At 55.1% G+C, this 14,637-nt stretch overlaps 2 protein-coding genes across 2 annotated transcripts in view; one reads left to right on the top strand and one right to left on the bottom strand.

The window, feature by feature from the left end:
• The first annotated feature begins 366 nt into the window (after positions 1 to 366).
• LOC112113879 (histone-lysine N-methyltransferase 2D) lies at positions 367 to 9,737 on the top strand. The gene is made up of 8 exons (XM_029910740.1): positions 367 to 399; positions 1,784 to 1,949; positions 2,550 to 2,626; positions 6,162 to 6,254; positions 6,710 to 6,820; positions 7,067 to 7,213; positions 7,594 to 7,654; positions 8,627 to 9,737. Exons 1-8 carry the CDS (start codon positions 367 to 369, stop codon positions 9,199 to 9,201), a joined length of 1,263 nt encoding a protein of 420 aa, XP_029766600.1. The 3' UTR covers positions 9,202 to 9,737.
• A 1,729-nt stretch (positions 9,738 to 11,466) lies between these two features.
• Positions 11,467 to 14,637, bottom strand: part of LOC112113875 (synaptotagmin-11-like) — a 9,332-nt gene continuing 6,161 nt past the window's right edge. Inside the window, exons 4-5 of the mRNA XM_024210322.2 lie at positions 13,970 to 14,136; positions 11,467 to 13,411 (exon numbers count right to left, since the gene is read on the bottom strand). Of these exons, the coding sequence (XP_024066090.1) occupies positions 13,250 to 13,411; positions 13,970 to 14,136 (329 nt within the window). The 3' untranslated portion in view covers positions 11,467 to 13,249. The remainder of the gene's footprint in view (positions 13,412 to 13,969; positions 14,137 to 14,637) is intronic.

The raw sequence follows: 14,637 nt of genomic DNA, 5'->3' as shown, positions 1-14,637 counted from the left end.
AGGCCCATGGTTACAGACTTTGCAGCATAAAAGATGGTGCAACAGTGGGTGGCGTGGGTGGGGTGGAGGCTCTTCCAGAGAACAGCAGTTTCACTAAAGGAGGGACTTGTGTCCACAGAGAACAGGCCTTGAGGCACCTTCGACAAGCAAGTGAGATGGAAAAAAACAAGCTGGAGATTCAAGCCTCTTCATTAGAGCTGAAGGTAATGCCTGAGAAAGCTGTGTCCATGCAAGGGCACTCCAAGGAAAGACTCTCATGATTTTCTGTAGGGGTGTCACTAAATTCGCACTGTGATCGTAACACAGATAGGGCCAAATCTTCCTTTCCAGCTCCATCTTACCCCATCCACACTACAGCCTGACACCATGGCCAGGACTTTCCAGAGGACTCCGCAGCAGGTTGGATTTTTGAGTGCCTGGCCCTGACAGGTGGGGCCAGATTTCCAAAAGAATCCAGCAGCCAATGTGCACCCAAGAACACATGGCCCTGATTTTGAACAGCGCACTCAAGAAATCTGTTCAGAACCTCAGTCCTCTGGAACATTGTGGCCACTGCGTGAAGCTCTTGGGATGATCATAGAGGACGGGGCTGGAGAGAACCTCTTGTGCTGGAGACTATCCTTTGTGCAGCAGCACAGATGTGTCCTAGGCCTATGTCTCCTGTAGTCAGCCCCATCTCCACGACATCCCTGGGCAAGTTAATCCAAATTGTCTAGCTGCCCTAACAGTCTCCGGCTGCTACTACTTGTTACGTGGAGAGGATGGAGGGGGGAGGATACTGGGGTGGGTTGGGGATGGGGGAGGATACCCAGGCGGAGTGGGGAGGATACCAGGATGGGCTGGGGAGTGGTGGGCGGGGGGGTGATACCCAGGCGGGCTGGGGAGTGGTTTGGGGGGGGAAGGATACTCGGGCAGGCTGGGGAGTGGTTGGGGGGAGGATACCTGGGCAGGCTGGGGAGTGGTTGGGGGCTGGGGGGGGAAGGATACCTGGGCAGGCTGCGGAGTGGTTGGGGGGGAGGATATCAGGATGGGCTGGGGAGTGGTGGGGGGGGGGGAAGATACCCAGGCGGGCGGGGGAGTGGTTGGGGGGGAGGATACCCAGGCGGGCGGGGGAGTGGTTAGTAGTGTGAAGCAAGAGAGCTAATTAGCACTGACGGTGGGTATGAAGCCATGGAAATGCTCTCTGCACTCACCATCCCTTCCCAACATCTAGTAGGCTGGAGTGAATCACCACTGATGAAGAGCGAGGATGATGTGGGATGTTATCACAGGGGGGCTGGATGGCTCAGGAGACTTAGGCGGAGCTGTGGAGCCACCGGTTCAAATCCAGCCCCTCTCCTTGGGCTCTTAAAGCTGGTGGCGGGTTGGCAGCCCCCATGAAAGGAGATTGGGGTTTTGGCCTGGTTCCTAGGGGATGGAGGTGTCTGCATTTAAAACCCCACCCCCACTGCCAGCGTTAGTGCAATCCCTGCTGGCAGTTGCAGCACAGAGGACAAGGATCAAATGGGCCACGGAGACCGAACTCCCCACTCCTCCTTGTGGGGCTCCCACTAGGTCACAACAGAGGCACATTTGCAGGGTGGTGGAGGAAAGCTGGTGCAGCTGCTGCCTGTGCTATACCTATGGACAGAGGGCATCGCTCTCCTGTTCCAATAGGCTACACTATCCCTTATGCCAGAGGCTCTGGCCAAACCCTGGGCAGTCTGTGGCTGTCTCAGTGATTGGCCCAGCACAGGTCACTTTTAAATGCTCCCGTCTGACCTCCCCTTTGCATCCTGACTAGCTGCCAGAAGTGGAGGTCCTGAGAGACGACGCCCACCGACGCAACCAGGCATCGGGCCCCCCAGAGGTACAGAACTGGGGCCCCAGGCAGAGCCGTGCCAGCCGCTCCCAGGGGAAGTGCTCCCAGTGTGATGCTTTTCTGGCCCAGCTGCACAAGATGATTCAAAGTAAGGGCTTCTCCCTGTAAGTGAAAGCTGCTCTGACTCCCAGGGGTAAGGAGGCTCAGTTCATCAGCGTTTGCAGAGGGCTTGGAGATCCCTGATGGCAGGTGCTGGAGAATCACTAACTGGACTCTGAGTTCCTTCTTACACGAGTGTGGTGACGGTCACCTGCTGGTCCATTCTTTCTCCCTTCCCTACACTGTCACCCCGAGTCTAATGTCCTCTGCTGGTTTGACTTGCTCAGCTGCTCTCTGCAGGGCAGTGGTAGCACGTTGGTCCCTCCTGTTCTCTCCCTTTGGCACAACAGTTCAGTTTCCAGAGGACTCAAATACTTTGACTGAAGTCTTGGGCTTAATCTAGGGGGAGCTGGGTGAAATTCTCTGGCCCGGCACATGCAGGAGGTCAGACCAGATGATCTGATGGCCCCTCCTGGCTGTTAATTCTATCGGCACCCTGGACCTGAGCATGCTGGTTAACAGCAAGGCTCTTTTTCGGAGGGTGGACGAGGCATTTGCTGGCTGGGGAGTGCTGGACTCAATGTTTGCAGCTGCTGCTATAACATTTTCCTCACCCCTGTCTCTCCTTTGCTGTTTGCTTTGGCTCCAGGCTGTACAGAGAAAGGGGCTGTGCTGCAGGAGGACCAGACCTTGACCTACCTGTGTGAGCTGCAGGGGCTCCTCAAGGTGAGTGACAGCAGAGGCCCCCTGTGGGACAGCACAGCTCACGCAGGGGTTTTAACATCCCCTGAAGGAACCCCAGTCCATTTCTGGGTCTGTTTCTGTCCCGGTTCTGCCGCCAAAGGGCTCCCACAGGGAATGCAGCGTTGCCGGACGATGTTGCAGGGATGTGGAGAGCTGCTCTGTGCGCTGTCCCAGTTGTGACCCTCAAATCTGCACCGTGTGTCTCACTGTAACAAGGTGGGGGGGGTCAGGGGAATGGTCAACAACCTCAGTGCCCATCGGTGGCACGCTCTGGGCAGGGAGACCTCAGACATAGCCTTGCCTATGACTTTGTGTCCAGGCACCCAGCTGCTCCTTTAGTATTTTTAGTGTGGTCGTGAGGTCCCATTGTGCTAGGCGCTGTACAAACAGAGACTAGAAAACAGTCCCTGCCCTGAAGAGCTCACAAGCTAATAGCTCACTTCATTTTGCTTCTTCACTTCTTTTCCTGTTTACACAGGGGTGGAGGGCCCACAGTTCTCCTTCAGGTCCATGGCACTGGGGCGTAGGTCTTGGAGTTCCAACCCTTTTCTTTCCATCATACCGTGAGTCTCCCACGCCCTTTCTTGCCATCCTCTTCCTCCCAGGCTTTCTTTGCTGTTCTTCTCCCATTTCTATCACACGTCCAGCCCACCACAAACACGCACCCTCCAGCCTATCTATCACTCACGGTCCCAAGTTCATCTTCCCCCTAATTCCTTCCATGTGCACACTGTCTACCCACCGCCTGCCTGCCATTCTCCTCAGTATATTATTTTCTACTGCCTGTATCGTCTTTTCTCCCATCTCCGTAAGACCCACCGTTTCCAAACCAGAGAGCAGGCAGGGACAGACACACGCAACGTACACGTCTCATTTCAATTTGTGCCTTAATTGCTGATCCCGCAGTACTGCTAACACCCATGCACAGTGCTCTTTTAATTCTCCAGCCCTCTCCCCAGTGGCACTAATGTGAGCAGGGGAATGGTCCCGCTATTGTGGGGAACTTTCCTGGCTTATACACTACCCCGGTGCAGTGGGCTAGTGAAAGGATCTGAGTCCTCACTCCCACTCCCTTTACCCAGAGGCCTGCCTGACCTCGGGGGCTCCCCTTCCATTCTCCTGTGTGGCAGAGTCCTTGTAACCCCAACAAGGCTGGGGCCAGGATTCCTGGCAGGCTTCACCCCCAGTCTTGTCATGGTCACTTAGGGCAGGGGCTAGGGTGTCCCCACTCTGGGGTGCTCTCTCTGCACTGGACACTTCCCTGACCCACTGATCATTGCCTAGAGTTCAAAGCAAATACAATGTATTAAACAGCAATCAATTAAAAAAATAAGGAAAGAATGGGAAAGGTGAAAGGAAAATCCATCACCCGGCTCTGTGGCACGGGGACATTACAACCAGCTCTGGCTGGAATGTCAGGGCAGTTCACAGCCTGTTCCTCACACATCCCAGGCCCCTGTCCAGGCCCTGGCTCTAGGGATGCCGTGGGTCGGACACTTGCTCTGGCGGTGGCCACACGCCTTCAGGCTCTAGGTGGCAGGTCCTTCTTCCCAGCGTCAGCCCCCCAGTCGGGGTTATGATCCCCCTCCAAGTCTGGTCTGCAGGGCCTCTTGGCTGGGGACGTCTCCCTGCACTGGGCCCTCTGCCCAGCATCCCCCTCGCTCTCCGCAGCTGCTCACCACACCCAGCTCTGGACTGCTCCAGCCCCAGCCCCAGCCCCACTCTGCCTCGGCACTGCTCAGCTCCCTGGGCTGCTCCTCTGGCCCCTCAGGCTCCTGCTCTCTCCTTAGCTCGGCCCCTCTGGCCAGGCAGCTCCAGCTCACACGGAGGACGGGACCCCATGCTCCTGACTCCCTTATTGGCCTGCCTGCCTTGTCAATCAGGCTGACTTGGAGCATTGGCCTCTCTCCATTGCCCCGGGGACTGTCAGTCTCAGGGTCTTGATTTCTCATCAGCCCTTCCCCTTTCTAAAAAGCCCCACTAAGTTCCAGTGTGGGTCCAGCAGTCCCCTAACACTCAAAGTACACAAGTACACAAATTCTTTCTTCCGATTCAGCTTCTCTCCTAAAACATCAACCAACAGCTCTTCTTCCACCGTTCCTGCTTACATAACTCCAGTTCCCTTTGTGTTTCCCTTCAGACCATAGGCTTCAAACACAGATGCCCGCTCTGCTACCGTATTTACCAAGCTAAAAGACAAGACAGACAAAGAGAAATAGACCCATGGTTGCCCTGTCTCCCATGAGGAGCTAGAGACCTATCTCCCCTCTGGCTGGAGCAAATGCTGCAAATTAGCCTCCACACCCCCTTGAGTTGGTCTTAACCAAACCAACATTTTACTGGCTTTGGTCCAGAAACAGAGAGAAAAGCAGAGAATGAAGCAGAGAGACTGGGTAATGGTTAGAGCACCAGTCTGGGTTTGGGCGAGACGGGTACAGTTCTGCCTTCTGCCTCCCTGTGGGACCGTGGGCAAGTCACATAGGGCCAGATTTCCAGAAGTATCTAGGTGCCCAATGCAGTTAGGTGCCCAGTGGGATTTTCAAAAGCCTATTGGCATTGTTAGGTGCCTAAATACCTTTGAAAACCTGCCCTTAATTTCTCTAGTCCAGCTCTCCAAAGGGAGTTAGGCACCTAAATACCGTTGAGGATCTGGGCCTTTGAGCCTCTGCTACCCATCTGTATAATGGTGTTGGTAGCTCTGTGCTGCCCCCCAGGGGTGTGTGAGGATAATACACGAAGGCTCAGGAGGCACTCAGCTCCTGTGGTGCGGGGAGCCAGGGCAGTGCCTAAGAGAGCCAGATACAACAGCGAGACATACAAACACCATGGACTGCATCACTCAACTGTCCCTAAACGTGGTAACAAAGCACCGCAGGGCACATCCCCTTATCAGCATGTCACTCAGTCAGGTTGCTGCTGGCCGCCTAGCAAAGCTGCACCCTCTTTGGGACACCCAATCCCCAGCCTCAGCCCGGGTCAGTCTTGCCTACTGCTTAGCCCATGAGGTATCCAGATGTAGCAATGCTCCAGGCTTAAAGGCCTTTCTGGGCCTCAGTTCCCCATGGGTACAACATAGCTAATGCCACTCTTTCTCCTGCACTTTAGCTGGCTGGTCTGTTTGGTCTGTAACATCTTTGGGGCAGGGACTGGCTCTAGTACAGTGCCAGGCACAATGGGGCTCTGATTGCGCATGGGGCCTCTCAGCGGAACCGTGATACTAACTTAGCTACTATTGTAACACCATGGTGATGGGACAGATCTGAGACCTTCTTGGAGATCTAGAGAAACTGCCCTTTCCAGGAAGACATGGAACAGCCCCTAATGGGCTAAGCTCCGACCACTCATCCGTTCAGAATCCCTGTAGATTGATGGTTCCGCTTCCCCAGACAGTCTCCAAGGTGTCTTTTTGACCCCTTCCGCTCACTGGGGCGAGGAGATGAAACTGAAATAGAACAGAGCAAAAGATCAGAGTCCATTCATCGCTCCACCCTGCCCAAGTGGGTCTGTTTCTCCGCAGGGGCTGAATCAGTGCACAGCCGGCCAAGTCACAAGGAGCCCCCAGGAAAAGAGCCAAACCTTGGAACAGCAGCATCAGCTGGTGACCGAGCAGGTAACAAGGCATGCATTCGGCTTTGTCTCGAGCTCTCTGACTCATCATAGTTTTTATGCTTCTCTGAAGTGGGCAGATGGTCTCCGGGGCCAGGGAGCCATCACAGGCAGGATTCGGCTGTTAGAGTGGCTGTGTGAGTGTGGGCCCTGGCATGTGGCTGCGTGAACATGTGGGCATGGAGGGGAGGTAGCCAAAAGCCTTGACTGAATTTGCATGGGGCATTTGAGATGACAGGGATGGATGGAGTGTCCCAGCTAGCTGGAGCAAGGCACAGGAAGGCAGGGGTGGCTACAAGGAGCTTGGGAAAGTGCGGGGGTATCTCAAGGACCCAGAATGGATGGAAAGTAGAACAGGCTTCCTAGTTACTGTCCAGAGCCTCTTGCACCTAGGGATTTAGGCCGATGCCAGCGAGGGCTGGTAGAGCCCCTGAAATTCACTCTCTGCTGCTCCAACAGCTCAAGGGCTTGTTCAGACAGAGGCAGCAGCTGCAGTCAGGGCACAGGAAGCTGTCAAGAGACCAGAAGGACGAGTGCTCAGTGGAGCAATGGGTGAAGAACTCTCAAGTGGTAAGAACTGCCTGCCCCTGTCCCTGCCCCGCATCAGTCCAGCTCTGTGCAGCCCATCTTCACACCCAGGAGGCAACTGCAGTAAGGCTGGTGCTGGTTTGTGGGTGTTGGGACACAGGCAGCAATTGTGAATGTGGGGGTCGGTTGACTCTGAAGGGCTGTCGGGTACGAGCCACGAACCCAACAGGTACTCCTGGTATCTGCCATGAACCCACTATCGTCTTTGGTCTCATGTGGTTTCTGCAGAATGCAAGAGGAGCCATCAAGCCACACGGGAAACCTCCACAGGAGCTAAAAGAAAAGCAGCAGCCTGTGCCAGGAGATCTGGGCTTCTCCACCAGCACCGAAGAAGCGCAGAGCCTCAGGCTGCAACTGCAAGAGAAAACGGAAATGGTATGGCCCTGCCCTGCCCCAGGGAACGCACCGCAGCTCGAGGGCAAGCTCGGTATTAAGTGGGGAGCTGTAGATCTGGCTCTCCTGAGGCAGGGATCAAGCTGGCCAGAAGCTGGGAATCAGTTTGAGCATCAGTGCAAACTCCTCCTCTGCCATCCACCATTATGGAAGGATCCCCAGGCCCATGTGCTGCAAGAGCCCATCATGCTCTGTGCATCCTACTCCACATCCTTATCCCTCTGCATCGGATTTTCTGTCTGCCTCTTAAGGAATCTGCCATTTTCATGGCCTCCCATTAAAATATATACATGTGCAAGGGGCCACCCAGGCAACGTACCCGCCGCAGGGTTTCTAACAGAGCCGCTCTGTGTTGTTTCCAGATTTCCGCCATGGCCTCTGAGATCCAGGGACTGCAGCAAAAGAACGAACACCTGATGAAAGGTAGGGTGGCAGCATTGCCACGGCACAGGCTGTTCTTAATGGTACGAGGCTGCTGCTTGCAGCTATACTGCAGGGCAGCGGGAATAGGGTGCTGGGCCAGCGGAGATTGAGGTAGGCTGCTCATTTAAAAAGTGAAAGCTCAAGGCCTTTCTGCAGACTAGGGCCTGATCCTGAGAGATGCTGAGCGCTCTCAGTCCCACCTGGTTTTAATGGGAATTGAGGTCGCTCAGGACCAGATCCTCAAAGATGTTTAAGGGCCTAACTCCCATTGAAATCCATGAGAGTTAGGAGCCTAAATATCTTTGAGGATCTGGGCTCCAACGCCTCCATGAAGAGAGACAGTCTCTCTCCAGATTGAGGCCTATGTTAGGAATCACCATGTCTCTGAACAATCCAATGATCCTCCATGTCTGCATCCATCAGAAACTAGATGCATCAGAGGAAGGCAGGACAGCCTTCAGGGCACACAACGCAAGCGCAATATCATGCTGTGATGGGAAGGCATGTTTGAGCTGGGACATTAATAGCTTTTGATATTTTTACCCTAACGTACGTGACCCCAGCTGCTGCTATTTTATAGACTAGATTTCAGCATTTACCCAGCCCTTTGCCTTAGTAACATCCTGCAGCAGTGAGTTCTGCAGCTTAGCGCGTACTCTGCAATTTCAACCTTACCTTTGGCAGCTGTAACTGGTTTGCTTTATAATCCCATTGTGATCCCCACTCCCTTTCTGGCTCTTTGATTGGAAAAGGTGACTGGGAGTCTCTGCTTGACCATTCATGGTGTTCCATTGGGAGAACACAGTCCATCCTTGCTAGAACCCCATGACTTCAGCGGAATTGCAGCAGGAGTTAGTCCCAGTGATCTAGCACTCCTTGCTGAGGCTGTTGAAAGGAACTGCCACCTAGAGCTTTGCAATGGAATTGATCATCTGATGCCCAGTGCCAATCTCCTCCTTCTTCTCCTAACAGCGAAACTGCGGTTTCAGCAGCAAATCCAAGACATCCGCAGCCTCCAGCAGCAGCGACAGGAAAGGAGCGACTCAGACCTGCTGGTTCCTAGGCTCTCCAGCTGGCAGGAGCTGGAGTTGGGGCTGAGCCAGCGGAGCGATGGCTCTGCACCTCCGACTGGCCGTGATCCCCATGCTTCTCTGTACCTAGCCAAGCAGGTGATGCTGCCCGAGGCAGGAGTCGAGCTGTGTTGCTTCAGTTCTGAAAGCAGTGGCAGTCAGTCTCACAGGTCCCAGGCAGGGTCAGAACTGCCAGCGCTGCCGCTGAGCAAGCTCCCTGCTGATCCTGTGACTGGGAAGCTGCCTCCCCCTTCCACACTGCCCCTCCCAGCCTCCACCCCGGCATCTGGCAAATCCTCCCCCGAGGCCCGCTCGTCCCCAGTGAGCCCCCGGAGCCAGCCTGGCAGCCAGGAGTCCTCGTACACTCCCAAGGGGGCAGTGCTGCTCTCGCCGAGACCCTTCCGGGCACAACGACTGGGCTCGCCCTTTAAATTCAGAGTGAGCCCGGAGCCCCCAGGGGAGAGCTGTGGCAGCTGAAGCACCCTGTCCGTTGAGGTCAGACTAGATGATCACAACGGCCCCCTTCTGGCCTTGGAATCTATGAATCCTGCATGGCTGGGTACACGTGGCTTTGAATGATCTGCTCTGTGCCCTCTCCTTGTCCCCTGAGCTGTTCGCCGTAGAGTCTGGCTGGTAAATGAATGAACATAGCATGTTCTCTTGGAACTGGCTGTTTCCCCCTGGCAGTGGGGAAAGGTGGTCTCCTGACCCCTTAGGTTGGAATTCAGATTGGGGGCATTACAGGGGAGGGGCTGTTCTTGCACTAGCCGGGCAACTAAGTCCAACAGTCCCAGTGCCCCGTGCACCTGGGCCTCCTGGAGTAGGGAGCCACCAGTGTGGTCTGTAAGCAGCAAATGATTCGATGTATGCTACAGGTTCTTCCCCTGCCCTTGCCCGAGCATCTGAGCACCTGCCGCTCATGCGTTAAGGGATTTGACTCACTTTTGCCATGCGTAGTTCTTGCTTTCGCTCGTCTTCTCCCCAGGGGGAGAACTGTGTGCAGTGGAGTGTTGGGAAACATACCCCCTGCTCTGTGTTTATATGGGGAAGGGACGGTCAGAGGGGTGCGCCTGGCACCTAGACCATGAGGTGGGGAGGGTTGTGACGGTCCTTGGGTTCATCCCACAGTCTGAGGCTAGCCCCCAAGACAGCTCTGCCTCCTGCATAGCCGAGCTTTACCCTGAAGTTAGGAAGTGCCTTGGTGCCAGAGGAGCAGAGCCCAACCAGGCCCCAGCCCAGAGCTTTAGGTGATCTTCTACATAGGCTGGGCCTCTTCTGTTCCCCCGAGACAGAGAGCTTGCTTCTCCTTTCCTGGAAGCTCAACCTCCTGAGGGAGAGGAGGCAGTAGATAGAGTACCCCAAGCTACACCAGCTGCATTGCTCAGCTGCTGCACTGAGGAACAGGCAGCAGAGCAGGCCCACGTAGCTCACTGCCTCCAGTTCCCTTGTCCCTAGCAGCCCTGCCTTCAGAGTCATCAGGCAATGACCACTGGATGGGCCCACCTTTTGCATTGTAAGCAAGATCTCCCTTACTGCTCACTGCTGTGCTGCCACAGCCCTTCCAAAGAGCTGGAAGAGTTGGTGGAGGGGGCAGGTGCCCCACTGGCAGTGCTTGGGTTTCCCAGGGAAGTGGGTTTCAGTGGTGGGCAGCTAAGGATTGTCAGCATAGTCACAGATGGATTTGATTTTTGTGAAGGCCTGATGCCCTCTGGAGCAGGCCTTGATCCTCTCCCCCAGCTCTCCGTGCTGCCCTGTGCTTGCTGTGAAAACCCCTTGGCATCGGGCACCGATCGCTATCCCCGCAGCTGATTTCTGGGGTGGGAGCGAATCCCCACTCTCACTATTCTGCTTCCTGTGTGGATAATGTGTCTGTCTTCCATAAAGGACTGGAATGTGCTCTGCTGCCTCAGACTGTTCTTCTGCTGCGCCCCCAGGGACGGGAGGCTGGGCATCAAGGCTGGCTGGAAGATGGCCGAGAGGCTAATAGCAAGGAAGCCTTTCAGGCCGGAGTTCTAGATCTAGGGAACAGAGCCAGATTCTGGTTCAGCCCATTGCTGTGCTAAGGGTGCAGGTAGGCTCCCCAATGTTTGGCGTATGAGGAGAGGCAGGCTGGCTTCCTTTTCCAGAGGGGGACACGCCGCAGCTGAACATCTCAAAGTTAGCGCCCTGTGATTCGCTCGCTGTTAGGGGTTTATCCTGCCACCCATCACCGCCGCATCTCAGCCCCTTTGGTGTAAAATCAACAGCAGCTGGAAGAAAATGAAACACCTTGTGCCTCCTCAGCTTCCATATCTTCGCATTCTGCCCTTCTCACAAGGTCGCCAACGTGGGCCTGTCTCAGGCAGACCAGATGTGGCACAAGAACACCATCTCCACCGGCCCATGAACCATGGCCGTTTGGACCTGCAGTGATGGCAGGGCTGGAACTCCCATGCCACAGCACAGGCCATGGGAGTTAAAGGCGTCTCATAATAATAGAGAGCCTATGAGACACAGGTTCTAAATCCAGTTAGGAGAGAGCAGTGCTGCAACTACACAACGGCCGTTCCTCCGTGTGTACATACACACCTACAGTCCATTACATATACCTCCCCCCAACACAACCAACAATCCAGATTATTTAACGGCACCATTCATTAGCGAGACTTGGGAGTTTAATAACAAAAACCCAAGGAAACCCTGTTAATATTGTTCTGACATCAATACAGTCGCATGGCAGGAATGACCTCACGGAGGCAGCAATACACTTTCAGAACAAATTCCTTTTATTTGTTTAAAGGGGACAAAGTGGATGGAAAACACAAAGGTCTGAGCCAGCAACCAGATGTGGGGCTGCGGGCCTGGGCCCTGCACTATAGTGACAGCTCCCCGGGGCCTTCCCAGTGATGTCACTTCCTGTCTGGCATCTTGGGAGACCACCGAGCCTCTATGGAATGCTGCTGTGTTTTAAAAATAAGTTTCCAGGCTATTACCTTACCTATTACCCTGGGGGGGGGGGGTGTATTTTTCATTGACTGTGGATGTGTTAAGTATCTGACTGCTATGGTTGCAGCTTGATTTGATAAGAGGATATGAATGAAGAGATGTTGGGGTGATGGGTTGGCCATTGGAATAGGCATAAAATTACAACTGCATTGGCAGTAACAGCCAGCAAGCTGCAGCTGCTCTATGCCAAGCTAGCACTGCCAGCATTCCCTCCGTGTTGTGCCGGAAGGGGGACATGGCTTAACAAGGGAATCCCTCTGAAGATTCAGTGACATCAGCAGAATCGCAGGAAGCTGGGCTCTCCTGGATCCACCTGCTGGACCTCATCCCTGCAATCTTCCTTTTTTCACATTGTAGCCCTGCTCCTCCAGCAGCAGCTCTGAACTCCAGAACTGTAGGTCCAAGTAAAGCAGGGAGGATTATGCACCAGTGGGATGCATCCCAGGGCAGGTCCAAGGTGAGACGTGCAACAGTTCGACACTCCATTATAAAACAATGAAGTGGGAGAATGGGATGGAATCTGGTATTTTATGCAGGAAGTTGGGGATAGGGAAAATGGCCTTCCAGCCCTTCTGTGACCTCTTCCCTGCCCATGCTCAGGGCACATGGATTCCTCCTTCACAGTGACCCCACAGATCAGTGCTCTACACAATACAGCTAGCTTGGGCTTTCTTACACAGAGATCTAGGAATCAAGGCTGACATTTCATCCATGTGTGGTCCGGCCGTTCCTTACGAGTGGACTGGAACAGACTGGAGGTTGTTCTGACTGCAGCACTGATCGCACATGTTACGCTGAGCAGAATTCACATAAATGCAGTAGGGGCCACACCTAGCCCAAAGCAGGTGTAATTCTACTGACTTCACAAGAGCATCAAGCATGGAGTAAGTTGTCATCATAACTACAGTGAAATCAATGGTGTTGCGCCTGGTTATCCTCAGGCTGGATGTGGGTCAGGGCCTCCAAGGCTGTCTTAAATTTGATCACTGGTTACTGTCTTGGTTTGGGGATTGGGGACAACTAGCTTTGTTGGTGTGCCAGCCTGGAATCCTCCTGAGCAAGTCTGGAGCACATGAAGCTTGCTCTTTCCATCTGTCCATGCTCTTTCCTCTCCTCTCCATGCTCCCACTTCCCTCTGCTCCTTTCCATGTCTCATGTTCCTGTGCCCATCTCCTGCCCTCCTTTCGCTGCTGCTGCCAGTGCTCCCTTCCCCGGGCCAATGTCCCAACAGCAGCCAGGAGCTGACGGTGGGGCTCTTTCCCTTTAATTTCAGACACATGCTCTCTATCTAAGATACTTAACAAGGAAAGTCTCGCTTTGCTTCAAGTTCCTTGCTGCTCCCTGTCTTGGTGGCCTCGGGGCCATCCAGGGCAGCACAGAGCAGACTCGCACCACGTAGGAGACGACACTTCTGACATGACTACAGTTCTTCAACCCAGCCACGCAGCCAGCGGGAATCACACGCTCAGGCATCAGCACTGATTTCCCCATCCTGCTCCGACTGACGAGCTCCAATGAGTCACATGCCGACTGACCTATGTCAAGGGGAGAGACTGAAAACATTCGGCTGAATCACATGCCACCGCGCGGATTCCACCTGCCCTCGGCAGCACATCTCCTTCCAGTGGAGCAGCCCTGCCTCTGGGGCATGGGGCCCAATCAGCACTCGGCCCAGGGTGCAGCTGCGCGTATAGAGACGAGCCTTTGGGGAGGAAGGGGAAAGGCAGCATGAGGCAGGGAGGAGTCAATGGGAGAAGCAGCCAGAAGGCTCAGCAAATAGCCCCTCCCCTGGAAATGCCATCCCATTCCGACAGCCCCTTGCAGACAGCAACAAGTCCCTGCACCTCCTCCGCCAATACCACCTGTGCCAACACCCCCCCATAGCCCCTTCCAAATGCCACCATGTGCCAATCCCCTACAAGTGCCAGCTGCCTTGACAAACTCCTTAACATTCCACTGAGGAGCCAACCTTCCCACAGCAAAAACATTTCCCCAGGTCACTGAGTCCCTACTGGTACCAATCCCCCTGAAAATGTGCCCGAGCATGAACCCGCCCTAACAAACCACCTGGCTCCAACAAACCCCCCTGCATATGTCACCACCCACTTGCCAGCCTGCCCCTGCAAATGCCCCACTGTCACCTGCCTGCTCTGGAATTGGTGCCTGCACTGATAAATACTGCACCCCGCCTTATGCCCTGCAGCATGCTAATGCACCATCTGATGCACACAGGTCCCACTCCCACTCCTGTCCCTCCGACCTGCATGATGGTGAACTCCAGGCACAGCTGCTGCTCCTGGATGTCTCCTGCAGGGACGTTGAAGAGGAAGGGTGTGTTCCACACGGGGTTGTAGCCGGCTATGGACTTGGTCTCCTTCGTGTCCATGACTCGCCCGTCGTAGTAAAAGTGAATGACAACGTAGTGGTCTGGGAATGGAATTGGAGAATAAGGAGACTGCCGACAGCACACGGGATCTGCTGTCAACAGACACAGGTTTGCTTGGACGCAGGGAGGCTCATGAGGAGGTAAGTTAGGGGCGGCTGAATAGGTGTGTCCTGTCTCCCAGAAGCTCTGTGTCAGGCCCTGTGGAGCTACCAGGATAGAATGGAGAGAGCTTTGAAGCACTGGACACTCCCATAAGTGCTGGTCAGAGGGCCCCGGGCCTCAGAAGGTCATTTAAACAAGAGAAGGCGTCTGAGCCAGCCAGGGCCGGCTCCAGGCACCAGCCCACCAAGCTTGTGCTTGGGGCGGCACCTGGAGGGGGGCGGCGCGGCGCACAGCCCCGGGGAGAGCGGGGCCACGGCCGGGCTCGCCGCCCTCCCCCCCGGCGCCCTCCCCCTGGCCGCTGGGGGGAGAGAGGAGCCCCCGCCGGGGCTCGCCGCCCTCCTCCCAGGGCTCCGGCCACCCTCCCCCCGGCCGCCGGGGGG

Source organism: Terrapene carolina, unplaced genomic scaffold, assembly GCF_002925995.2.
Source record: "Terrapene carolina triunguis isolate 2854851 unplaced genomic scaffold, T_m_triunguis-2.0 Scaffold67, whole genome shotgun sequence".
NCBI lineage: Eukaryota > Metazoa > Chordata > Testudines > Emydidae > Terrapene > Terrapene triunguis.
This window is presented reverse-complemented; position numbering and strand designations above follow the sequence as displayed.

Bases quoted from the DNA above. Each gene is read 5' to 3' on its own strand.
- LOC112113879 (XM_029910740.1), top strand. From the start codon at position 367: ATGGCCAGGACTTTCCAGAGGACTCCGCAGCAG. The intron at 7,214-7,593 runs GTATGGCCCTGC...TGTTGTTTCCAG, and splicing joins TGCAAGAGAAAACGGAAATG to ATTTCCGCCATGGCCTCTGA. The intron at 7,655-8,626 runs GTAGGGTGGCAG...TTCTCCTAACAG, and splicing joins GAACGAACACCTGATGAAAG to CGAAACTGCGGTTTCAGCAG.